General features: G+C 36.3%; 1 protein-coding gene and 2 long non-coding RNA genes across 6 annotated transcripts in view; 2 read left to right on the top strand and 1 right to left on the bottom strand.

Annotated features, from left to right (window-relative positions):
• The window catches only part of LOC100379065 (uncharacterized), a 40467-nt gene extending 24100 nt beyond the window's left edge, over positions 1–16367 (top strand). For 2 of the 4 annotated variants that reach the window (XM_085493754.1, XM_006819227.3), the window contains exons 2-4: positions 11182–11812; positions 14918–14985; positions 15511–16367. In XM_085493754.1, coding sequence (XP_085349880.1) covers positions 11203–11812; positions 14918–14958 — 651 coding nt within the window. In that variant the 5' untranslated portion in view covers positions 11182–11202 and the 3' untranslated portion in view covers positions 14959–14985; positions 15511–16367. Of the gene's footprint in view, positions 1–11010; positions 11058–11181; positions 11813–14917; positions 14986–15510 lie in introns of those variants that run through there. The other 2 variants (XM_078011111.2, XM_078011110.2) reach the window with 2 other exon arrangements.
• Positions 1–23552, bottom strand: part of LOC144356246 (uncharacterized) — a 55050-nt gene extending 31498 nt beyond the window's left edge. The window contains exons 1-2 of the long non-coding RNA XR_013421411.2: positions 23388–23552; positions 23123–23263 (exon numbers count right to left, since the gene is read on the bottom strand). This is a non-coding gene — a long non-coding RNA (uncharacterized LOC144356246). The remainder of the gene's footprint in view (positions 1–23122; positions 23264–23387) is intronic.
• LOC146748625 (uncharacterized) lies at positions 12889–14302 on the top strand. The gene is made up of 2 exons (XR_014931401.1): positions 12889–13362; positions 13856–14302. It is a non-coding gene; the product is annotated as an uncharacterized LOC146748625 (long non-coding RNA).
• Positions 23553–27504: the final 3952 nt, after the last annotated feature.

The raw sequence follows: 27504 nt of genomic DNA, 5'->3' as shown, positions 1-27504 counted from the left end.
CTTTAATAAAATATCACCCACATTGCTTCGCATGCTACTTCGCATGCATGTAATTTGAATCGAGCTCTGTCCATTTTGTGCCGATAAGTTTAATTCTCCCTTTCCGCAGATATTTTGTGGATTATGTTTTGAAAAACCATTAGCCGGATTGCTTTGATATTGGCATGTATGTAATTGTACCAGTGTTCAATTTTAAAGTTTGGTTACAATTTACTAATTTGTTTAAAATTAGTCTTTTTCTTGTTAAAAGCGCTAATGTATATATATTTAGGAAATATTGTTTTTTCTTTTGAGTATCATAGAGTGTGTATGGAAATTACTTTTGATGTGTCAGGGAAATTAAGCCGTAATCTCGCCAAAAAGGCAATAAACGTCAAATGTGACCAGTAGATAGTAGAATTTAAAAAAACAGAAATCATCATTTTATAATTGTGTCGAAGTAGTACAATGAATGACCTTAACCTTGAAATGACTCATTACTTGTTTTGTTATCTAGGTGAGACACGTACTTAGTGAAAAGTTTCGGATTAAAACTGTTTTCCAGATGTATTGAATTCTCAAGTACAGGCCGAAATAATCACCTCTTTTACAACGAATCACCAGTGCTCCACTTGCGTTTAATTGGAGCTTATCGTTTCGCGAATTAATTATAAATACTAAATCGTCTTTAAAAGTTTCAAATCAGAAAACCAGGGACTCATCAAAGCGGAAATATCAGACGAGTACATTGAAAAGCGATGTCAGAGGTTATGGCGTCACTTCTGGCGACGATTCTCAATTGGCACTAGAACATAGTATAATCATATACTACTCGCAGTTATCTGTGAAATAATATCGTACTCGATCATCTAATTCGAACAGCGTGACTGTGTCAAAAATCAGATATCATGTACATTTCGTGTACCTATCGTATATATTATTTGCATAATTCAACGATAATATTAGGTATCTAATCAAGATTAAACAATTCTGTAAACACCATTGATAAACGCACACAGAAATCGCCAGCCACGAAAACAAATCAGTGACGTATGAAAAATTTAATTTAACAAAAAAGTAAGAGTACAGAAGGGTAGCAGTTTAACACCATGTGTATTCACATTGTTTTCACTGTGTTGTTGATCACTTGATTCTCGAATGAGTTGCGACCATCATTACAAGCGTTAATGACCCAGACAACTGTGCCAACTCATGGAAACCTACGTGCAGAAACTAATAAATTGATTCTTTGATAAATGTGGCAATTATTAAATATCAACAATAATTTATGATGACAAATGAGAAACAAATGAAAAAGTGTTCTTTATACTAAAGTATTTCGGAATATATGTGATAAAGATTCAGCATATTTTGACGTAAAAGGAGAAAATTAAATATGGCAACAATTTTGAATAGCGTTTCCTAACTTGTATCATTTCGTATGTATATAATCAATATCCCGATGTCATGTGGTGTGTCCCTAGTATTCATCATATCATTATACACTATTGACTCTTATTACTAACGTTTGTGATAGTTAAAACATTAAAGTATACCATGATATATTCTACCGCGGAATGAAAGCTGGATTCGGACGTAATACATAAATCAGTGCATCTATGGAAAATATTTTTTAATTAATATAATTATAATTACATATATGGCAAGACTTAATCTATACCATAGATCATTTATTGACTGAGAACCATTTTACATCATTTCAAATCAAACTCATGCTGTCACAGAAGTCAATGAGTTCACGTTACACACTGTGTCCGCAGTCTGATTAACTGTATTGATCAGTTAGTTGCATGCAGTAAATTAAATTAGATTGTATAACCGGATGTCCGATATTGCCACGATTCACAGTACGCATTGCAGTGCACACTGAGATCGGATCGTCTGTGTTTCGCTAAAGGTAACATGTGTCGTAATAGAGATTGAGAAGCTGTGATATGGCTTTTGAAACTAGATAACTGCGTTAATTATCATGTACAAGCAATCCTCCTAGATAAGTGAATTGTATTTTGAATCGCACTCTATGTAAATGACATTCTGTCTACTCTACGTCGTCCAGCAGGCACTATACACTTTTCAGACAGAACACATGAACTCTTGTCCAAACTTTTTATATTCGATATTATCAATATACTGAAATGTCCTTGAATATAATTGGATATTTACGGAAGATGGTTCACGAGCCGAAGACAAAAATAAAAAAAAACTGTTGTAGACAATGATGTCCGCCTAATCGGATCAGATCGGATGTTATTAAGTTGTCAAACAACCTAAGATAATCGCTAAGTTAACTCCCATATGACCACGAACCTATTCTAAAAACACAACAAAAATGATCTGCACAGTTAAGCAGTGAGTTTTGCTTAAAGCGAGACGTGTTTGGGAGGGAGGAGTATATGTGAATTACTACAAGAATATTCGAGAATGTTTATCGAAATTGAAATCAAACACTATTTTTGTTATCAATAGCTGTTATTGATTATTACATTGTCTTGCAGCATAGTGACATGTATACAGAGAATTGAGTCATGATATATGGGTTGGCAGCGTGCAGGTACATTGTGAGTGACATGCGGGAATTGGATCTGATATTGGATACACGAATTGAACATAACGCAATTATAATATAAAACACGATTTGTTTGCATCAATTTGCAGAAATCACCGTGATGTTTTATATATTGTGGCATATATGTGATATAATGCCCTTGATAATAGTGACGTCAGCTTACAAACATAAATACATGTGTGTGTTTGAGCATTGTGATCGATGTTGATTCGATTGCCATTGATTTCCAGCGTTCGTTGTGATTGTCACATTTTTCTAGTGTATTTGGAATGCTTGTAATAACTTGTATATCCTCTTAGTATAGTAGTAGTAGTAGACTCCTACCCATATTTACATACATTTTCAAAATCACGAACTGTCGAGGTTATGATAGTGAATCACCTAATGAAAACCAGTATTGGATTTCTTTGCAATCATTCTGTTCGAGCAATTGTCAAACATTTACATTGGAGGGATTGGGTTAAAATAAACACTTTTCTTGAAGTAACAAAGTTTACGGAAATATAAATGACACGTGCGTCCTGTATATTTCTTATGTAGTACTTCTAATGAATGTATTATCAACAAAAATATTATGAATATACGTCGAAATCTCGTAAATTAACAGTAGTCAAGGAGAGCGTCAGAAATGAAAACGTACAAATAAATGTCACGTTTAACATTATCCGGAAATTTAACATTAAAATGTCTTGTTTTTTTGTCAGTACACTTTTTTGGTCCAGTGTTTTTTTTTAATGTTTGCATACACGCTATTTGAGCAGGAGTTTCAGTCACAAATTAACGGCTGATGTGTCAACCGATCACTAGGATGACATCGTGAAGAGCAAAAATATGCTGGTTTCATAAACATGGAGCAAAAACCACCAACGTTATAAAAAACGAATTTGGAAGCGAAACATCACACATGAATCAATGTTGTGTAAAATATATGGACGATAGGTTTAGAGTGTATTTGCATGGAGAATAGGGTTGTTTCGCTCTCAAAAAACATTAGTGAACACAGATTATATATTTTAATGTATAGTATATGAACTTATGACAAGGTAGAACACGTTTCTTAATGCGTTTCAAAATGTACACAAAAATGTACAAGGGGGACAGGGGGGTCAAGCTAGAATGACAGCGTAACCCTTCTGATCGTTGGACTCTTTTCTAATTACTGATGTTGTAAATATGAATTAGTTTTCGATAAATGGCAAAAAAACTTGCAAAACACGGTTAATAGCGTGATTGAAGTAAATTTTATTTACATGATTGAAACACTTTGTTATAGTTGGATTATGCGGCTTGTCAACTCACACGTTCTATATATTGCATAGAGATTGGTTGAACATTGTTGTAATTGGTAATTAACTTATAAATCAACACAGTCAATTTCGTGAGAAATGAACACAGTGTCTATGATGGAAATCACATGTTTGAAGTTATTACGTTCAGTTTTCCTTTTTTTGATTGCGCTGAAAACATATCAGACTTTAAAATGTCTACCCACACTCGTCTTTTGTGTTCGAGTAGTAATTGCATATCTTTAGAATTTTTAGAAAAAATCTAATTATTACATTAGGCGCAAGACACAACGGTATTTGAATGACACACAAATCAGTCGTTGATTTCATAATAATTTCAACATTTATTTCAATTTGAAAACTACACTTGTCATCGAAAAACGCGTAATAAACGTATTTGTCAAAGATTGAGATTCGAAATGACATTATTAAAGTACGTCACACAAGCTGATGTAAACGTTTTTGACATTAAATTCATGACGTTCTTCGTCCGGCAGGTGGTTGTACGATGTACGGATATGACCCATCGTTCAAGACAGCATAGAACTTATATTGGACTAAGTTGACTGCTTCGAGCCTTTTGTATCTACAATTCAGAAGTTGGTGTTCTGTCACAGCACTAGACGTGTATATGGTGTAGTGCGGTGAACTAATTAATGGCGTTAAAGTTGCATAGACAAATAAATACTCGCAACATGGCTGTGGGATTCGAATAATATCAGCCTAACCCACCCCTAGTTGTATTTTGGTCAGTCAAAGTTCAAAAAAGTTGACACATAAAGATCGGCCATAAATATCCTTTTCATGACAGTCCAAAAAAGTAACAAACTTATTAGGAACAAATTTGAAAAAAAAATATCTTTAAGCTCCAATAGAGATGTTCAGTGATGATATATGTAAACATCGCACATATGTGTGTCACCCCACTCACCCACACATCAGCTTTATGACCGAATTAAGTTTAAACACGTAATACTTACGTCATGTTAGTCTGGATCTCTGTCATAAAAACGCATCGACACAAATAGAATTTAGAATGGACGTAATGTTGAGATAAATACGGCATTAATGATGATGCACAAGATAATCGATGCGTGGCCAGCCATGTGAAAATCTGGATTAATACAAAACCACTTACTACTTTCGAAAGAAATCTTAATATTCTTTTGATTTGGTCATTCTAATGACATTACTCACGCTTTTTACTAACTTAGAAAATATATAGTTTTCCCTTAATATATAAAACCATTATACTTTATTTTGTCTGGCCAAACAAAACAAGTTCTTTGTTATACATCTGGAGGTACAGGAAAAATACGTGTCCCGCTTATTGGTTTAGAATAATTAAAATGTGGGCGATTAAGCAAATGTTGGCGAGATTGCGTTTTAGTGAACATTAGTGTGTTTGTAGATTATTTGGCAAATCTGTACTACTTTAGTATGTAACGCTTAGGTATACCAAATAATAATATAAGCTTGTTGATACTCGACGTCAACTGTGCTGTACTAACAAATGACGTAATTCGTTATCACCAGCTCTATGAAGTATTATCATCTGACAACCTCATATGATACGTATCATCTTAGTAATTATATTAAGTATTACAGTGACGTTGTTACAGGTGCGCTGTTATTGTGATTTTTGCTCAATTTCCTTTCAATAATCAATACGGATCCGCACAAGTTTGTCTAATTGTAATTGTAATCTACGTCATAATTTATCAGAGAGATAAAGTTTAACAATTTTCGTGCTGTTGAAATATTGTGTATGTGGTTTACATGCATGTGTAAAGATGTAGTCTCACTGTATATCCTTCTTTCATGCATTATATATTAAAATCATCAAAAATACGAAAATGAACTTCAGATATCCATAAATTTAGTGGTAAAACGCTTTTTTTCTCTCGGTCGGATGAGGTAAGAATCGGGTTGCACCCATTTAAACGTTCATTTGACAGGGTTATACACAGGAACAACACAATGTCAGTAACACGTGCTTTTCAATTCATCTTTCCATACATACTACATTATGAATGAGAAAAAACAGGCGCGTTTTCGGTGAGATAAGTCGAACCGTAAATATTCTATCCCCGTCTTCAAGGGTACATCCCTCTGGCATGCAGGGGGATTTAAAGAAAGCCACATGCAAGAGAAAGATGGGGTATCAACATAGGAGTCACAGCTTCATTGTTAACTAGACTGTTTTATTTGACAACGATAGTATGGCCCCCTTTAGCGGAGGTTTAATGGCGACAACGCACTGCAGTTATCCGCAGCTAATGCGATTGTGCCCGATTCTTCATTTCACCTTGTTTATCACGTGACGAATAAACGGAAGTGACGTATTACAAGCGGGTCCACGAATAATGGCTATTGAATGATTTAAAGTTTTTCGAACAGTTGTCAATCGCAATATAAATTATGAATTTGGTTTGTGTTAGCGCAAGATTCAAATTATTTAAGAAAACAAGTATGTCAATTATTGTATATTAATATTTATATGAAAACATGGATCAGTTACTATTATATATGTATACTATTATATATCAATTTCTCTGTTCAAATCTATTTTTATTTTAGGTTTAAAATATTGATTTACTGGAATACTACTGGGTATTATATATGGTAATATGTGTGTGAATGTACATTCAGTACAAGTTTCTCACTTGATCTAAAAATCGTACTTCATACTAACAATATCACAACTTGATTCTTGAAGACATGTTTTCCGTTTTATCGAAACAACGTTTTTCACATACGCAATGGATGATCGCCTATATATTCTTCGTTTATATTGGCGCATTGCAATATTGTTGTTATTGTGTATTATGTTGTTTTGTTTTGTTGATTAGATCTGTTCGTGTACGGTATTTTAATAGGCGGCATACCAATCACTACAAACATTGGATGCATATTAGAAACCCCATATTTTGATGGTTTTGTTTCCGTAGTTCTGCCATCAATTGTATCAACGGGGTCGTCCTAAACAATGGCGCAGAACGTACGTATACTTTGTCGACTAACTACCTTTGATTAGCAATATGTGTCATTATGGACCACATACTGTCTCTGACACTGTTTGTCCAACTCGTAAGGAGATGCCATGCCCTGAGGAAGTAGGAAAAGCACAATCAAACGAGTCGATCTGATATATACTGGAATACTTTATAATTGTGCCCTGTGTACTTTGGTCAAATCATGCGTTGAGATCAAATTGGTCATTCAACCTTCGAGGCCAATTATTGCCAAACAGGTAGCTTTTTATAAGGAGAGAATTCATTACTTCTCATTTTTGTCTCTCATGAGCGAGGACTCGTGCTTCTGTGACAAATGTTAGATCCGTGTCAGTATAGTGTGTTGATCTTCGCTATTTTAAGTCGATACACTCAGAAGTGATATACGTGACATGTATGACATACTCGCCGTTGAACGCTTTGAACGTTGTACGCACGTGAATATGATCATTTAAGCGTGTTCAGCCAGGTGGCGTTTTCGTTGATGCTCAGACTGTTTTTACGACGAACTGCATGGATAACATTTTCGTTATCGTATATAAAAACTGCCACATGATGCAGCAAACATTGGTCAAACACAAATTTAACTTTAACGCGCTTAATCAACTTGTTTGTGTAAGTCATAATCGGATGATGGTAGGATAAAAGTTACCTAAGACATATTAACAAATTTTATTTGAAATATAATATACAATATAACATACCGGCGAGATGCAGACTGGTATCGTATCAATTTAATAATATAATATTTCAGCTTTCATGTTTGAAAAGCAGATAGCTGAACAGAGATCACTGTTCGTTTTCTTTTCATGGGGTTATCTTGACTCACTACATAATATAACGTTTCCATCGTGATTCACATTCAATTTGTCAGACATAAATGTGACAAGGGAAAAAAGCCGCAGTTCATTTCCGAATGGTCTCCTCGATTGTTGTCTCTCAGAATCCATCTCTATGAGAAACCGCAAACACATCTGGCGAGGTTTGTAAAATTTTCCTTCTCATTCAGAGTACTCCGCTCTAATTTTATATCGTGTACGATCATATCGGTGAATCTACTACAACCCATTATACCTCCGTCATTATTTCTGCATTTTACAAGTTAACAAGCTGTGACATTGTGAGACATCGTATAAACAACTACATCGTGACTTCTGATTTGTGCAGGGAATTGTAGCATGCGTGTTAGAAAACCCGACTATAGAAACGAAAGTCAATTACAAGTCGAACATTTGCTGATTCCCGTGAACTTGTGTTTGTCGCGACGTAACTGCTCGACAATCGGGTAGAGCGAATCGAATTACCCTGGCTCAATTATTAGTGCATTTTTATGATGAGCGGTTTCACCAATACCTTAAATGACATGCGTATAGTTTATCAATAATTGGGTGCTATCGCGTGAAGCAAATCGAGTCGCCAAACTCACAAAAGGCATCTTGTACCTGCAATCTTCCCCGCTACTAATTACTGAATGTTCGTTTATCGGCTTACTATGCATGTCGTGTGAACTTGACACTGGCGACATTGAATTGAAAATGACTTTACCACAGTCAACGTCATTATAATGAAGTCAAAAGCATTGTTTTCGATGATAGGTAATTTGACATTTCGCATTATTTAATAAGCACTCTGGTAACTTGATTTATGTTTCGTTGGATTCATTCAATTGCGCAATGCAGTGCGTGGTGAAAATTTAATAATTTAAGCGGCCCTCGATACACAGATTAGCTTTGTTGAAGAAAACCGATTCGTGTCATTATCAGGGTACACCATCTCTAACTTAGTTCGGCGGTGTGAAAATACATTTTGATGAGGAACGAAACCTGACATGCAAAGGTGTGTGTTATTTCCCATGGGGGTTTACTCGCATCTGATTTAATAATATCAGGAATCGTCAACACCCCACCGATATGGAAGGCTTAAGTCGACTGAATTCTATTTACGGTGGTTTAAGCTAATTAGATATACTGGACATTATGTAAAGTCTTGTTCTGCGCATCGAACATGTTTCATAAACAATAAGATTTGGCGGATTCAAACAGAACCCCGTTAAAACATTGTGTTTTATTTACAAATTGAGCTACAATCTATTTATATGTATTTAATCATTGAAATTGTTTAGATCTACACAAGTTGGCATTTAGCATTTATATGTCCGACCATCCTACTCGTTTAATTAACTTGGACTTCACAGTGTGTTTTCTAGTGATAACACTGTGTAATTGACAACCCCCGAGCACATGTCATTGTCAAGGGAGTTTAATTCACTTAAATTAGTGATCTTGGAGTTCTTTAATATCTTATTCTTTAATAACCATGGCAATCACTCCTAATACGGTTAATGCGATGGCACTGGTGTTCTGGTCACGACATGCAAATGAATGAATGAACGAACGAACTCGTCAATACGTGGGAGATGTTCTTTTGACGTATTCTGTCAAGGATTAAAGCTAATGTACACTCTATAGTTGTTCTGGATTACCGCACGACGTGTCTCTACAAAATATTACGGCTAGTCTTGCCGAGATATTCGACAAGGGGATTTGTGCATTCGACTGAGTTCAAGACGCATCGTTAGTGAAGGGCACAGAAGCGGACGCCGGTAATTCCAGTATGAGACACTCTCATGAGATTCGCATAATACATGTTAGCTTCGTACATTAGTAAATCCTACTGCAAATGCCCATAAGGTTACTTATCAATCGTCTATTGTTTATTAGATATATTTAAGATGCAATGTGTGATGCTCATACACGCATGTGTTTTTTTCCCAAAATTCAATATGGGATAGTCAGAGAAAACAGAAATGTTCCATATAGAAGATAATATTATAATATACTCCACAAAAATGATCTGTGTGTAATACGATTGGAATTAGTACATGTCATGTGTAAGTTACTATTTCCGATGACAATACAAATACGATATTAGATAGTTCTTTGCTATAGTAACGCATATATAGTAGAATGAATCTACAAATGTCGGCGTATTGTTGGATACAGGGGGAAACATGACGTACAGTAGTAATCATTATGTTTCATAGCAAGTACCATGTGTAAATTGGTTCTGTTAACGCAACGAATTCCGAAGGGAACGCAGATTTGTCGACAAATTTAATATCAATTAACGCCCTACAAAGCCACAACTAATATCTCACGTTGGTTGAGAACAGAAAGAAATGTCAAAACAATTCCTTGTTATAATTTGAGCTAGAAAACCCCGGAAAGCGACGTCTGTATCTCGAATAATTGGTCGGGTGGAACGGGTTCGCGCTAGATAAAATTGCCCGTAATTATGGAACAAACCCCCCTTGGCGTGTGTGCACACGAACAAGATCGGTCAATTTAACTGTGTATATTTCTGTTACTTCGTATTGCTTCAGTGAAAGGAAGCAAGTACGTATATATCGGAAGAGCCCACAAAACAAAGTTCTATGATATGTTATTATACTGTGAACATACCCAGTATAAGTCTATTGGAGGTGAATAGTATCAATAGTGGTTTTCCCGCGGTATCCGTCAGAGACGTGATCCCCGTTTCATGTTGTGCACACACAGCCGATATAAGCAAGGGAATCCTGTCGTATCCTGTCGTGACTTGAGTGCCGGAAATACGCATCGTATTTAGTATAACTTACTCAACCCTATACTTGGTAGCCCCCAAAAAATTAAGGCTGTTTTCTTGTGCCACACGTATACACATTTTAGTATGTGACATATAAATGCAAATATTCATCGCAAAAAATGCGAGTCCAATGTTTTCGCGGCTCTACGGAGGGTGTATTACCTCTCCCAATGGATTACATACATCGACCCCGTTTCACTATTATAATAGTAGCTAATATTCATTTTCGAAAAAGTTGTATACGAACTGGAATATACGTCATGCAAAACGTTATCACAATATATTCAATATTCACTATGGTCTCCAGCTCTTGGCAAGTATTGTTGATACGAAGGTGTTTTTCGATATATGTGTTTTTAGTTTTGAATATATATTTACTGGGCGTATGAATTGTGAATGCTCCATCTCGTATCAACTCAATAAATGTAATTTATGAATATGTTAGTCACCATAGAGAGGACGCCCACACACACAGTTAGTTAGCGTAACTCCATTTATACTGCGTTCCTCCGCTGACGTGTCATTTCATTCAAGAATACTGAACGGTTTGAACTGTACGTTTCGCAGGTACACTGTCTCTGACACTGCCGTTGGATGTATTCCGATTACAAGATGTCCTCGCCCAGACAATTTAGTGCGAGTTCCGAATTTTAGCTGTAGGTTATTGACCACTTCTTTCTTTTCTTTGTAGGATTTGTAATTATTCAACACAATGCTGCCACACAGTACGAAGATATCGCTTTTAATGTTGGGGGTGTGTGCAGTTTTTTTCTGTGACGGGCCTTTTGGCGGAGTGCGGACGACTAGTGCATTTGTTCCTGGCGCCGGGCGTTGTATACCAGGTAGCTTGTTCAACAAGTATTGCCATGGGTTGTCGTCAAAAATGACAGTTTCACAAATGGAAAAGCAGTCAACGGATGCTTCGAAGGGCATGAGTAGGGTAACTCGTCTTAACCGCTGTATCCCTGGGGCGGAGATGAGCTGGTGGTGTCGATATGGTCGAAGCGAAGGCGATGTAGCGGAAAAGAAGGTCTCGGAAAAGAAAGAAAGCGCCTACGGTCTGGATACATCTCTTGACTGCACTGGCCCCGGTGCAGAAGACAATCCTATGTGCCGAGAAAGACAAAGGCGGGTGCAGTTTGTGAATCGCGGAAGACAGTCGTTCGGAAATCGGTGTATCCCAGGCGAGGAGTTCAACTACTTTTGTCGAGGAAGAAAATCACAGGGCAATGCACAGGTTCAACCAAAAGATTTCGACGATAGCAACGGCAGTCTTAACAAATGGCAAAATGATGATTCGATTTTTGAAGACAAAATAAGGGGTACGTATACCTAATTGTTTTTTTGTATGTAGATAATTTCCTAGTATATTACGATTACTCCTAAATGTACCCATATGTGTATATACCGGGGAAAAGGCGCGTAATGATATTAGCCCGGTTTGGTAGCCATGGTGATATAGGATAGCCCCTTGAACCCAGATTTATTTATATATCCATAAGCAGCAATTAAATAATGTATATGTTCGCGACATTTCTAACATGCGAGTTGCCATGCAATGTTCGTATTAACAGTCGTACGTAGTTTGCATTAATACTTCTATGTACACAAGCTTGGATAAACTGTAGCTTACACAATTACGTGATTTACGTACGTGTCTTGTAGTTTGGTCCGCGATCAGGTTGCCCTGTAATATACTATACTATTTGTATCTGGGTGTACATTCGTTTGCAACACTACCATCGCGTTATATAAATTGACACACCGACGGGTATATGCCAGGGAGGCGACGAGTGAAATAATCGATTCGGATAGAATTTCGAACCATTTTATTTGTTTAAAGAGAATACTGAATTAAGTAACCCGACACTTTGACGATTGACAGGAATACGCAGTTAATTCTGCTATAGCAAGAGCGAATTGGCCAATTGGTTTATGTCTAACCAATTCTCGTTTTGGAGAACGGGAGACGTGAATATCATAGCGATTGCAACAGTGACTTTAGAATTGTGTCCAGTTTCTGCTTACTCGCCTCTCTCCGGACTCGTGGCTCAGGCTGATATGTTGTAATTGATGAAAACGATGTGGCTCAGTTCATTTGAGTTAATTTTATTTAATCTCGGTGGTCCCTTCAGTAGCTAGTACTTATTTACAAGTAGGTCATGCATGCACTTCTTGACAGAGATCGAGCAGTATGTTTAGTTATGTCTATTATTACAATTTCTCGTATGACATTTATACTAAAACCACAACGCCATGTTTAGGTTGTATCAAGTGAATGTGTACCGTTAATTTGGCAACAACGGCAATACAAACACATTAATATCGAACAATCTTCTTAAATTTTAAACGTAGGTCCTAAGGGAAATATATAAATTATGACAAATATGAATGTAGGACTCTGTAGGACTGGCACATTGAGCGTCTACAAGAACAAAGACGGTATGTACACGTCACGTACGTTTCAAGTTACAGTGAAAATACTGCTGTACATTTAGTTTGCCTTCTTGGCGCCGGTTTTCACAATCTGATTAAAATCTGATGTAGTGTACGGGCTTTAATTATTTTGGCTATAAACTTATTTTAATTTTATGTTTTATTACTTTTGTTATTAATGCCTTTTTATTTTATTATTTTACTTTGATTTTGATTTTGTGATTTTTTTAAAATTCCGCCCTACATACATCTGAGCCGATGCCTATGTAACGAGATTTCAACGAGACCCACTGTCGACGATTTTAGTCAACGAATCACAGACCTTCTTCTATAGCGCACATGATGACGTCACTGGGCAGAGTCAGGTGGCAAACACACTCAAACATAAAATGGCGGATTATACCGACGTTAGGACCGAGAAGAACACGGCTTTTCGGTAAGTTTATCATTGTCAAATGCAACGAAAGTCATTTTTTTATGTTTATATTGTGGCTCGAATGGTTCGAGTTTAGATCGTTACTTTGCGTAGTTATTCTGCGAGTGACGATTTTGTTTCCACCGGTTCGACCGAACACCGGTGTCTTTTTCCAGTCGCTTGCCCTGGAGACGGGTGATGTTTTGTTGACGATCGGGTCAAAACCGTCTACGGTATTGAAGCCGTAGCTGTAAATATTCATCAAAATGTATCAACATTTTGTACATTATACAATAACTCTTTATTAAAGTAATTGAGCTGATTTGGACTGGAATAAAATATTTTTTATTTGGAACACATCGCAATTGATCAGGAAATATTTTATTGCTCCAATTTTCTGCGTCGATGCCGTGGGCCGGTGACCGTTATACAATTTAAAATTTGCATTGTTTACTATAGCTGTTTACAGTGTTCTAATCATTACGATTTACTTATTTTTTTGCTTCCATTCTAGATAATTATGCTCAGTGTTTGATGTAAAATTGAAGCGATGACTGAATAAACGAACCTTGGCTGGCGAAGATGTATCAGGAAGTGTACACATTTGTTGGAAGTGAACAAAATATTCAATGTAATGACAACAATTGGAAAATGCTGTGGAATTTCTTTTGTAAATAAAAATATACTAGCAATTTTCTATTAATGGTTTATTCAAGTGGGCAAAATATAATGTACAGAAAGATTGCCCGTAGAGTATCGCTACACTGAAAAGTAAGCAACCGACAGCCTCTATAAAAGGGGGCCTGTGATTGGCTGTTACTTACGCGAGATTTGAACGGGACTTACGTAGGCGTCGGATCAGATGTATGTAGGGCGGAATTAAAAAAAATCAAAATCAAAGTAAAATAATAAAATAAAAAGGCATTAATAACAAAAGTAATAAAAAATAAAATTAAAATAAGTTTATAGCCAAAATAATTAAAGCCCGTACACTACATCAGATTTTAATCAGATTGCGGTTTTCACTGAGTAAACGCAGCACAAAACAGTTATCCTTATCAACAGTTATCACAAAAGTAAATATTCCTATAATTCTCACAACCAATAGATGTATCTGTTTAACCAGGCGTTAGCGTCTGACAAACCATTTTAACAATGGGCGTATCTGACAAATCACGCTAATATTGGCGTCTTACAAACCCTGTGGACGGACGTGTCATCTATTGGCGATTCACGGACGCATCTAATCCGCATGGCCCGAGGCGCAGCTAATACCTTAATTTTGTCCATGTTTATTGACTTCATTAAAAACTGTATTATTATTATTAAGATTATGTTCCTGATAAGAATACGCTTATTACAATAAAACGAGATGCTTACTATAAACCATTAGAAACTACCTTCAATATAAATATATATAACGTACGTTGACAGTTCCCAATAATCCCCTGGGTAGACCATGGCAAAATAATCCGAACGTGAAATATGCACATCGCCGCGATCTGTTCGTTTTAACCCCAAACCCCCTAGATACAGAACAAAGTTTAAATTTATTTGCCTTGCGTCTTGGTTACAGAGCTCCTGGGACAGGAACGTGATGGAGAACTCGAGAAATAGTTTACACAGATAAATGATAACAAACACGTGAGTAGATCTTTCATTAGAACATCGGAAAAGCGGTGCGCTTTGAGTGTTATTTCTCTTTTAGCTTAAGTTTCTGGTCACGATCATGACGGTGAACTTATCCGAGCCGTTAAACGCACTTGTGGCATGATTGTGATCTCACGGGCTTGCAAATATAGATTTGAATTTTGCGTGCAATTACATAATGGTTAATTTGCTATTGTATAAAGATCATTGTTTTTACTGCCCCGTCATATGCTGGACATACAATGAATATGCCAACCAATACAGGGGGCTAGGTTACAGTTACAAATAATACGAAGAATGTATGAATAATACACAGTAAAGGCGAACAAATCTGTATATCAGAATATGTAGACGCGTCTTTCGACATGATTCGACCATAGAACCACAGCCCCTCTCTGTCCTGAAAGAACAAACCTAGCACCCCATCGTAAAATGTTGGCCATTACGTTCTGTTCTCTAATTCATAAATAGGTTCAATTCACCGTGCCAAATTAAACACTTTTCCGTTTTTTTTGCCAGGTTTTTAGTGACCGATGCCAGCAGACTTTCATCCAATGACACTACAAGTTAGAGCGGACAGAGAAAAACGTACAACGTCGACGCCCGTACCAGACATTACACGTTTTGCTCGTCACTCTGCCACGTATCACCGCCAATGCGAGAAAAAACACACACACACACACACACAGAGTCAGCTAGCATGTGAATTGCTGTGCACTAAAGCAAGGGGAGAGATATATGTAGGTTACAGCGTGGAACCGTACTGAAGCGGCGCGTTCGTTTGGAAGAAAGGAAATACGACCTAATTATTCAAACGAGATTTCGCGACGCTGTCGACCGTTTAACGAAAAAAAAGCCTGGAGAATATCCACGAAACAGATTTTGATAATTTTGTTGAATGTTTTTTTTTTATCGGAAGAGGAACAATTTTAATACCATCAGTGGTTTAAAAACGTGAGTTTTTGTTTTCGACTTTTTGAAATCCGGAAATTTTGAGGAAAAGCCCGTCGCAAAATGTTCTGCTTTAGTGCACAGCGATGTCAGTTGAATGTGAATACGCGCTGTCTGATTCATCCGGCGTCAATCCATTTACACAACCTGTACATAGTACGTTTTGTGAAGAATTTAATCGTGGATTTGTACTTATTTTTTGGTCGTGACCAACAAAGAATTGTGTAACATTAGTTCCATGCGTCTCGTGTGCACAATTTCCAATTGCTGGCACTTGCTTTAATCTGTGATTTCCTGTTGTTTATTTCACAATCACTTAAGTGTTTATAGTATCGTCGTAGATAATAAATTGTATTTTATATTCTGTTTCACGAAATAGTAGCACACTCGTTGAAGTGCCAATAAATAACAATCTTTTCTTTCAATGCAGTATATGCTTGTTTTCATTTGTGGGTACCAATACGTTTTCTAAGACGAACCGGGGCAGAAAAGTGTTTTACAATGTGATTGCAGATTATAATTTTCCTTTAGTAATGCCGTTACATAACATGTGTAGTTACCATTGTCGAGTATGTCTCTGTGAGTTAATATGCCTCCTGCACGATCCTACACTTCATGTAACATCTGACAGGGGCATATACAATTCCCAAATAAAATAGCATGGCAAAAATGTGTTGAAACCTGGCGTAAAATAAATATATTGTGTTGCATTCAAATTGTAGCCTCGAGTACAAAAAACTGCCCGCAGTAGAATACAAAACAGATGCATCCAACATTTGGTTGGATCACAATGCAGCACTAAGCTAAATTCAGAATATCGTTTTTAGCTCCGCTGTCGACTTTGTCGAGCGGAGCTTATCATATGAGTGATTGTCCGTCGTCGTCCGTGTCAATGTTTTACTTTTTCGACTTCTTCTTGAAAATTACAAGCCTGAATGCTTTAATACTTAGTGTATATGTACCTTGGGTAGACCTTTCTCAGATTTGTTCATTTTCTAATGATATCCTTAATTCTCTAATTTTGATGATTATTTTTGCCATTTTTGGTGAAAAGTTATATTTTTGAATTCTTGTTGAAAACAGCAAGTCCCATTGCTTTGATACTATACATATTGTTCATTTTCTAATGATATCTTCTGTTCTTTTATTGAAATGTGCATTGCTGACAGCGGAGCTATCTCAGCCGACTGGCTGCTTGTTTACAGTTCATATTGTTTCTATAACCCGATGGAACCGTGTAGAATCTCCATCCACATTTACAGCTGGTACAATATTTTGTAATTTATTATTTTACGAATACCTCTACAGTTAAAATGCATAGTATGTACCTATAACCCCTGCTCTGAGGGATTGGGAATGTAGACGTTTCAGAATACGCTCATCGCCACTTAATATGCACAGCAATGTACTGACAGCAACGGGGCGAAGCAGTGTGAACAAAACAAAAGAAATTTAAGTACTGTTAAGTGATCATCGAGTTACAATTTGTGTGTGGCGTGGTTTTTAAAATATTGTAATTTTTGTAACTCTATGTCCATAACTCGATTAATTCGGCATCTGTTTTGTTATCCTATGGGGCACATTTAGGTCGCGGCGCGAGGACTTTGGCTCTTTAATCAGAATGTCGTCACTTTAAAAATTAATAAACACCCGTTAGAAATTAGTACAATTACATGATGGACGCCATTCAGGTATTCTAGTAGCCTAGTATTCTTGTTTCAAACTGACTAAAATTTAGTGCTAATGTATCGCGCATATATGTAAATATTATGGAGAGGGTTTCTATGTTTCCCAATATCACATACTCTGACAAATTAGTCTGGCAGTTGAGCGGCACGAGCAGTCCAACAAATTACACATAATTTCCCTACGGCCACAATTTATTTTAATTCAATCACAGTTAACACCGGGGGGAGGGGTATTTCGCATTAACCCCACCAATGAAACAAGCATAATTACCGTAAATTATTTCTTAAAAAGCACGTGTAGTATATTCGATAAATAATTTGGACACGATTGCAATCATTTGTACAGCTTGTGCAACTCCCTCGTAGAGATTTATTTCCGTTCCTAAAATAAGTAGTTTGTCTATTAGTTAAACATCTTATGCTCTCATTGACTGGTGAAACGTCTCATCTGGTTTACAGATATTCTGTAATGAATATATTTCATTGATTCTAAACAGCACCTGCAAATATACAATTTAGTCGAAATGTGACCTGTGTGGCACACCGCCCTCTCTATACAGGAACTGTAATTTACAACAATGGTCCATGTACGTAATCAGTACGTATTTTGTCTTTATATTACTTGAGCACTGCATTTGGCCTCGTTCTCGTTGACCAATTTGAGGTTTTGGCAAAAGCTCCTGATTAACAAATGTCAATTTCCTAAAACATAACATCTAATAATTATGTTCGTTGTATATTGTTACATTATAATCAGTAAGATAAAACTGCCAGAGAGTGATTTTGAAGTGTTCCGTGTTTACTAAGGAAATATTTTGATGAAATAAACAGCTTTCATGAAGTGTATTCGAGAAAACCTCATTCAACATGCACAGGTGCATCACTTGGGGCAATATAATTTATTCATGTGTTATCACTTGACTAATCACGTCTAATTATTGACTTGGTGTCGCCCCTAGCCGTGGCAGTGACGCATTGAATTGTGTGACCAATCGCGCTGTACTGTGTGGTGTATCACGAGAAAACATTAGGATAAATCATCAAAACAATTAAACTATATAAAACGGCCAACATTCAGGTGACAATTAATGAGGACAACGAACAGCAGGAACAAAACATCCAGATATGTACCACATGAGAAAACATACGTCGAACTCCTTATGCCCCCCCAAGGAAATGTGACTTTCCGACTTGTCGAAGCACGTAATAGAACCATAACGGCGTCGAACTAAGACGGTGGCAACAGGAAACGCATCAAATCTGTTACGGTGGCGCGAATGATGTGCAAAGTGAATAAATTTATCTTCCTTGTGCAGTCGGCCATTACAGTAGAGAACAAGGCGCGTGATACTACGCCTTACTTTGGGGTTGTGCAAGACGTGATGGATTAGACCATTGGTGATTACCGCATGAAATGATTCTGTGTAGATATACAACTAAGGTGGTTCTATGAATCTATGAAACCCAAGATAAAAAAACTATCCACCATTTCTTTTACTTTCACACATGTGTGATGTCACAATTATTTTGAGAGTTATTGAAATGTTTTTTTTCTTATAACATATCTACAATGATTTCATGACTGGTAAGAATGCCATCATCGCGGAATGAGAAGTACTTTTTTGTATTTAATGAATGGACGTGACGTTATTAGATGAAAATAAATCGTATAGACGTTTTAAGTGGTGGGTACTTTCGTATAAAGTTTCAAGGGGCAAAATTGTGCAGTCACGATTTGTTTTTTAGTTTAAGACTTATATAAGACAATTTGTCAATGTTGGTGATATACTGGCACATTCTGATTTTCTAATTGTATACGTATACTTTATTGTATTATTTAGCGGAACAAATGCTATGAAGAACATTTTTCTCAAAAAAAACTTTTCAATTCTAGGATTGCACAATGGACAACATTGTTTATTCTTACACTATTAATTTATCATCATAATGTCAATTCAGTAAGTAAAGTGGCTACGAGGTTAACGGTAATGCCATGCAGTCTTATACATAACTCTTCTTCGCCCACTTCCAATATTTTATGACGTAAAATTAACGATCATCCTATTTGTGACGTCGTACATTGAAACAACGCGTCGAAATGACTAATACCGTGCTAATAAATTAGTTCCAGGAGTTCTCTCTTTGTAGATTTCTTAACGCCCTCTATCGACGGAGTGCTTCTCGACGTAAATGCATTGCTCTGTGTCGTGAAGTTAAAGGGGCGGTGGTCGTCGCAGTTTCCTGTTCGATACAGAGCTCATATTTCTGCTCCAAAAGAACAAAGTAAAATAAAACAACAAATGACGCAAAAATCTAGTTTTACAGAAGGAATAAAACTTTTTGGGTGCCATTGATTTGCATAAACGTGGCACAATTAATCACATTTGAAATTGAAGAATGCAAATCTTAGTTAGTTTTCTCTAAACCCCTTTCAAATAATGTATTTCCTGTAAATTGTTTTAGTTTCTGAGCCCCCTCCCTCCAAGTTTTAATTCTGTGTGATAGTTCCATCCATCAGGGAATGAGTGAGTGAGTGTTATTAAATAAATATAGGTTCAAGCTAAACTCAATTCACAAGTTTTCAAAAAACGAAAATAATTACAAGAGAAGGTGGAATCCTCAGTGGAAAATAACAAAAAATAAATTCATATAACAATAAAACCCGCATCATCGACAAAATTAAGATTAGTAGCACATGGTTTACAGATTGAAATGGGCAGATGTTGACCTAATTGACAGAAAACGTCAAGTCCGACATGAAAGTGAGTGAAATCGACGAGAGAATAGTAATGGTACTATCAGATACAGATACAACTGTTTTATACTAACAGTTATGGCAATCTAATGTATCTGCACATATATGAAAGAACTGTGATAACAGCCATACTTAATTAGTTAGCGATATTTTGCAAAGCCAAATACAATCCTGGACCTTCTCACAATAATTAAATAGTCTAATATATATCCTGAGATGTAAGCACCTTTGACAAACATGCATACCTGCTTTATTGTTGGGCAAATCCGATGACAGGGGTACATCACGATGTTCCACGACATGTGTGTAATTGGTTTTGCTCTCATATTAGACTTAATAAATTCTTGTCGATATCAAGTCAAGTAAAACATCTACTTATGGATACAACTAGAAACACTAAAGCGTTGATGTTATTTGCACGTAGCGGGTTAGAAATCACTCACGAGCACAGATGCACAGCGATGACAAGCGCAGTGGGCAAGTATGTGGGCGTGTATATATATGACGCCAGTCGCATCGCTTTAGATCCATTGGCGCCTAATCTTAGTGTCTAATTCTGGCGCGTGTCACCTCTTGCTCAGTCTTCAGTTAATCTCTTTGATTTGCCACCCCCCGTTCTGTGGATAATCCCAAAACAAACACGTGTCGCAGAACCAAGTTTTAGTGTATAAAGCTGGTTCAGATGAAATGATAATGTATAGTGTTTAATGTGTTGACCAAGAAACAAGTTTTCAACTTTTAGAATTTTTTATCCAGTGCATAATATTTTGTTTGAGAAAAACATGCACTATTCGCGTAGAATCCCAATATCACAAACGAGGCAGGTCATAGTCATGCTTTTTGAAAAGTGTCGCGTTTTTTAATTATTATTATTATGAAAATCCAGTAAGTAATGTTTAATTAATTATTATTTTTGTTTCGAGTAGTGCGATATATGAATCGAAAATATCTGATGGTAAATAGTATTTTAAGTGTTTATAAAAGTTAATATTAACAAGTCATTGTCAATGACACGTCCCCGTTCCGTTCATATTTGAGTGACATGTACATTCAAAGCAGATCATGACCGAAATGCACCTGCATATGTACAACACATTGTGCTAAATCTGAACAAAATCCATCCATGCATGACTGAGATCCGGTTCTGGAATTGTGAAAATACGTGATTTTGATGCATTTTCGGCCTTAAAATGGCCATCATTCCGCTATTGTTAAGCAGATCATGAAACAAATGCACATATCTATTTGTGACATGATGTACCATGTGTGTGTGAAGTTTGAACTTGATCAATCCAGACATGTCTTGGATACGGATCCAGAACTGAATTCTTTAACAAAATGGCCGCCAGTCGGCCATTTCGAACTTGATCCGGAAAAAAAAGACGTGCATCAAGGTCCTATTATGTTTAATGTATGTACCAAATTTGAACAAAATCCATCCATGCATAACTGAGATACGGGTCCGGAATGGTGAAAATGTGCGATTTCAATGCATTTTCGACCTTAAAGCGGCCCCCATTTGGCTATCGTTAATGAGATCATGAAACAAATGCACATACATATTTGTGACATGATGTACCTTGTGTGTGTGAAGTTTGAACTTGATCAATCCAGACATGTCTCGGATACGGATCCAGAACTGAATTCTTTAAAACAAAATGGCCGCCAGTCGGCTATTTCGAACTTGATCCGAAAAAAAAATGACGTGCATCAAGGTCCTATTATGTTTAATGTATGTACCAAATTTGAATGAAATCCGTCCATGCATAACTGAGATCTGGGTCCGGAATGGTGAAAATGTGCGATTTCAATGCATTTTCGGCCTTAAAGCGGCCCCCATTTGGCTATCGTTAATGAGATCATGAAACAAATGCACATACATATTTGTGACATGATGTACCTTGTGTGTGTGAAGTTTGAACTTGATCAATCCAGACATGTCTCGGATACGGATCCAGAACTGAATTCTTTAAAACAAAATGGCCGCCAGTCGGCTATTTCGAACTTGATCCGAAAAAAAAAAATGACGTGCATCAAGGTCCTATTATGTTTAATGTATGTACCAAATTTGAATGAAATCCGTCCATGCATAACTGAGATCTGGGTCCGGAATGGTGAAAATGTGCGATTTCAATGCATTTTCGGCCTTAAAGCGGCCCCCATTTGGCTATCGTTAATGAGATCATGAAACAAATGCACATACATATTTGTGACATGATGTACCTTGTGTGTGTGAAGTTTGAACTTGATCAATCCAGACATGTCTCGGATACGGATCCAGAACTGAATTCTTTAAAACAAAATGGCCGCCAGTCGGCTATTTCGAACTTGATCCGAAAAAAAATGACGTGCATCAAGGTCCTATTATGTTTAATGTATGTACCAAATTTGAATGAAATCCGTCCATGCATAACTGAGATCCGGGTCCGGAATGGTGAAAATGTGCGATTTTGATGCATTTTCGGCCTTAAAATGGCCGCTATTTGGCTATCGTTAATTGGATCATGAAAAAATGCATGTGCATATGTCCCATATAATGTGTGATGTATGAGTGAAGTTTGAACTTAATCGGTCCATGCATGTTCGAGATACAGGTGATCACGGACGCACGGACGCACGGACGGACGGACGGACGGACGCACACAGGGCAAAACATAAGTCCCCGTTTTCGGACTGCGTCCGAACGGGGACTAATAAAACGCATGTGTTAACCGGAAACGGTAAATGGCCCACTTACCAGTAACACGAACTGCCCTTTTCTGTTAAATTCTTCCTAAAGTTTCTATCTTAGCCAGTAACTCAGATCGTGTCAATGAATTTATGCATTATGAAATTCTCTGCTCCTGTAAATGCGTGAATGTCAGTTAAACCATTTATCCTGCCAACATAATAAAATGAATGGAGACCGCTTCAAATGAAAATGCACCACTCAGCTGCCGACGTTGGCTATCAATTACATTCCCACACGTTTTGCAAGGGAGTAACAATAACAACATACGTACAATTCTTTCGGTTCTCATTTTCCCTCAGAAAATCTAAACGGCATTCAGTTCAACTTGAAGTAGTTGTTGATTCTTTAACCAACATGCCACCTGTGCACATGGTCCTGATAGTATACTCCAATCGTTGAATGAGCATGCACACGTCAGATATTACCAATCTCTCGAACACATAATCTTGTGAGAAAACACCGTTTACAAAAGGCATCTTGAATTAAATATTTGTATGGCATTTTTAAACAATCGTGAAATAGTTATATATTATTAAAGACTTAGAGGTTTAGATTATACGCAAATTCGCACAGGTGTGTGGTAATCACCATATTGAATAGCACTTTATATAGACATTGAGGCACCACCAGTCATCTGTTACTGAACATATGGTAGGTACATGATATGTACACGTACAAAATACAGTATTAAATAAAGCTGTTTATTATTACTAAAATCGATAAACGGTAACGGTGACGAAGTGTGTGGGTTATTTTTCTATTGTTTCTAATAAATGTACTGTGTATGGTCGATACATTATACATTTAGCACTTTGCGCTAGAGTCTGACGCTGGTGTTTTGGGTTGACATTTCGTTTGTTTTTGGTTGAAATATCGTTGGTGCTTTTGCTTTCTGAAAATGTTTAAATCACATGTTAAAATGCTCTTATGTGATTCGAAGCATTATCCCCCTTCAACAAATGCGAATTACTAAACTCCATTAGACCAGGAAGTACTTCGACATGTTTCTCGATTCAAGTTGTATTTAATGGTTATGGCTGACAAGCCCAAATACGTACATACAATTAATCCTTCCGCAGCCTGGTGCTTGGAATCGTACTGATATATATTTTCTGCATGTCGTAACCATCTCATTATACGTTGAATTACGCCACCTTCGGTGATCGTCTAGTTAGGTTATTAGCATATATATATCGTAATGCTTACCACTCATGAGTCCCCAGTCTTTTGTCGTGTCATGTGGTTTACATGAGAAACATGTGCCCCAGGTTTGAAGTTACTGGCTATTCCCCACTGTAGTTTGATACTGAATTTACATAAATAAATATTATAACCTTGAACTTCTGACCACAAAAACACCGACTAAGTGCCCCTACATATTAAGTTTCCAAGCAATTGGGTTGATTTTAAAATAAGTCGAGAATATTATTTCTCACAAAAAAAATGATAAAAATATTTTCTCGAAATAGGAAATAACTGATATCGCCACGAAATGAACAAACGCCCACCTAAGACACCATCATGCCAAATATCAAAGCAAACGGGCTGGTAGTTCTTGAAAAAATGTTCAAAGGTTTAGTTCAAAAAATTCAGCAATCACTTCATGATGCTATGAGAATTTAAATTACATACCAATGACTCACTATATATCGCCATAAACAAATTCGCAAAGAAAAGGTCAAAAGGTTTTTAATTTATAATCCAAATCAATTTACATGGAAAATGTATGAGAAATTTCTGACATAGTATGAAAAAAAAATCCAATTCGCATATAATGGAGAAAATTACAATAACCAATATAACAACCTGCTTCGCAGATACATGCTCATCAAATATCAACCTGGTATAAAACTCGGTACCCAAGAAATCCCAATTTGAATATGCACCTATTTAATCAAAATATAAAAATAATGTCTTTCAAAATAGAATTTAGAAAGCCATAACGGGAAATAATAATTTACATTTATTTGTTTCTCCCATGAATTTTGCAGCCATATTTATGGGAAGCTGTTAAAAAAAGTCTACACAATGAATGAACACCCAAAATAGATGCACACGTGTTGCACAATTTCAGAAGCTAAGTGAAACAATGAACTTCCGCCTCCCTCCGTTTGAACTGGTTTTACATATTGCACCAAACTTTGTGCACCGATTAGGAGTTTAGGCACCACAAACAAATTCACCAAAGGCTACTAAAAAAGATCTCTAATTGCAGCCGAAAGACATTTAAAAAAGTAAAATAATTTATAATTGTTATAAAAATAATAATAAATCTGAAACATGAAAACCCCATATCCGATTTGTTTTATTATAGCAATGCTGTTGATCAATGGTGACTTGCCTTTCAACCTGGACTAGTAAATAGTTTTTTTTCATGATAATTATCGCAAGATTCATTGGATAATTAAAATGTTTTTTCTCAGTAAAATATCCTTTTCTCTCAATTTCTTTTGGTAATTGAGTGAGTGACGTACCCCATAGATGGAGGTCGTCATTACTGATTGCGCCCTTACCGATGTTTTGAAAAATGAACACAGATATAAATCATTGCTGAAGTTTATCTTATTACATCAAAGATTCGTTTCTCATATCATAGTAAAATTAATTCAGACTTGAAAAAACATTTGAAACAAATGTGTATCATATTGTCGTCGTGGTCCAAAATAAAAATTTGCTGTCAAATGTCGTCATGTCGGCAATGGTTGTCTTTGGATAAGCACTTTACAACATGGAAAGACGAAGCGAACTCTTATTTTATGTTAAATATCTAATGATTTGATGTTTTATGTAGTGCGGTTCTCATCTCGGTTGAATATATCAGTAGATTAGATGCGAAGCTAAACGGAAAATTAACTAAAATCAACAGTGGGTCGATGTTTTTTGGAGTGCCTATTTCAGCATAAGGGGGTTCACTTTCTTACTGTAGAAAACGCGAGTACTGAACTATGCACTAAGACTTCAACAGTTCAGTCGGTTCGCCGGGATATTCTGAATCATTATACCCACTTTTAGAAATTGTGTTTTTAATTATCCCCAGACATTGAATAGTATCTTATTAGGAGTTTATGTATTCGTTTATATTGTGCAACGCATATTTATTTTTCGCCAACAGAATTATTCTACAAAATCTTCAATCTCACTGCAACCCGATTTTTCAAATTAAGAATTTTTCTGATAAATTCGCTAGAATGCATTTTCCCTTGAGAGCAGCAAGTATAATTCTGATTGAAACAACTACTTGTCTCCATTAACGATCATGATTCATCTGTCAGGTTCAAATATAGCACATCCCGCGGGGGAGATTACGTACTTAGATACATCTGACATGGCGACTTGTTGTAACTGTGGGTCTCCATAGAATTCATATATAGGCGAATTAATTTTTAGAGTATCCCGGAAGTCATGTCCCCGATGATTTATAATTCACAATACGTCATTCTATCATTTGAACTTTGACACTGGGACAATACTAAGATACTCATACATTAATTGAATAGTACGGTAATGATGTATATATATATATATATATATATATATATATATATATATATATATATATATATATATACATATATATTTTTGGAGTCACGTTCCTCATCCCCGTGACAAAATTAACGATTTTTTATTACCGTAGTGATTTACATTGCGAAAATACAAATTTGAAGATGATTACATATTAAACAAAATATTAAGAGAGGATAAGTTACAATATATAAACAAAGAAAATATTACAAAATAGCCAACCTTTTATTATTTTGTTTTATTATTTTAATTCTCTCACTAATATTTGATGAATTTTGTAAGAACAAAGTAAAATTACCAAAACTTTAAATGCAAACATATCTGGTCAGTGGTAGGAGGAAAACCAGTTAAAATATTCTATACAATTGTAAACACATATTTTTGCGAAAGTCATTAACCAAGAAATATACAAAACATTTATTTATTTAATCACTTACATGAAAGCAGAGATCTGGCTTTTACTGTTCTTTGCAGGGATAAAAACGGCTTGTATGTTCGGCTGAATGCCCTTTATATCGGGTATAAAACGGGCTCTGAAGTAGGTGACAAACATCTTTTATGCATACGTCATTACTCCGTCAGAAGACGAGTCGATGACGTCACCAGTGATAATTGAGCCCATTGATCTATTGGAGTGGGCAATAATAATGCACACAACGTGGGTATTTTCCTTGCTTCCGTAAATAAAGTTGTTCAGTGTTGGTCTTTTTGTTGGGGGGGGGTATCACAAAATGTTGCTCAACTACTATCTGATCTGTGTTAAAGTGAACACACATATTTTCGTTTACTAGCAATTGAGTATGGCGTCCTGTGCCAATTCTCAATGAATGGTTACATAGACTTAATAAGCAATTTCCTGAGTTCAA

This window comes from Saccoglossus kowalevskii, chromosome 2, assembly GCF_978046115.1.
Source record: "Saccoglossus kowalevskii chromosome 2, keSacKowa6.1, whole genome shotgun sequence".
Classification (NCBI taxonomy): domain Eukaryota; kingdom Metazoa; phylum Hemichordata; class Enteropneusta; family Harrimaniidae; genus Saccoglossus; species Saccoglossus kowalevskii.
This window is presented reverse-complemented; position numbering and strand designations above follow the sequence as displayed.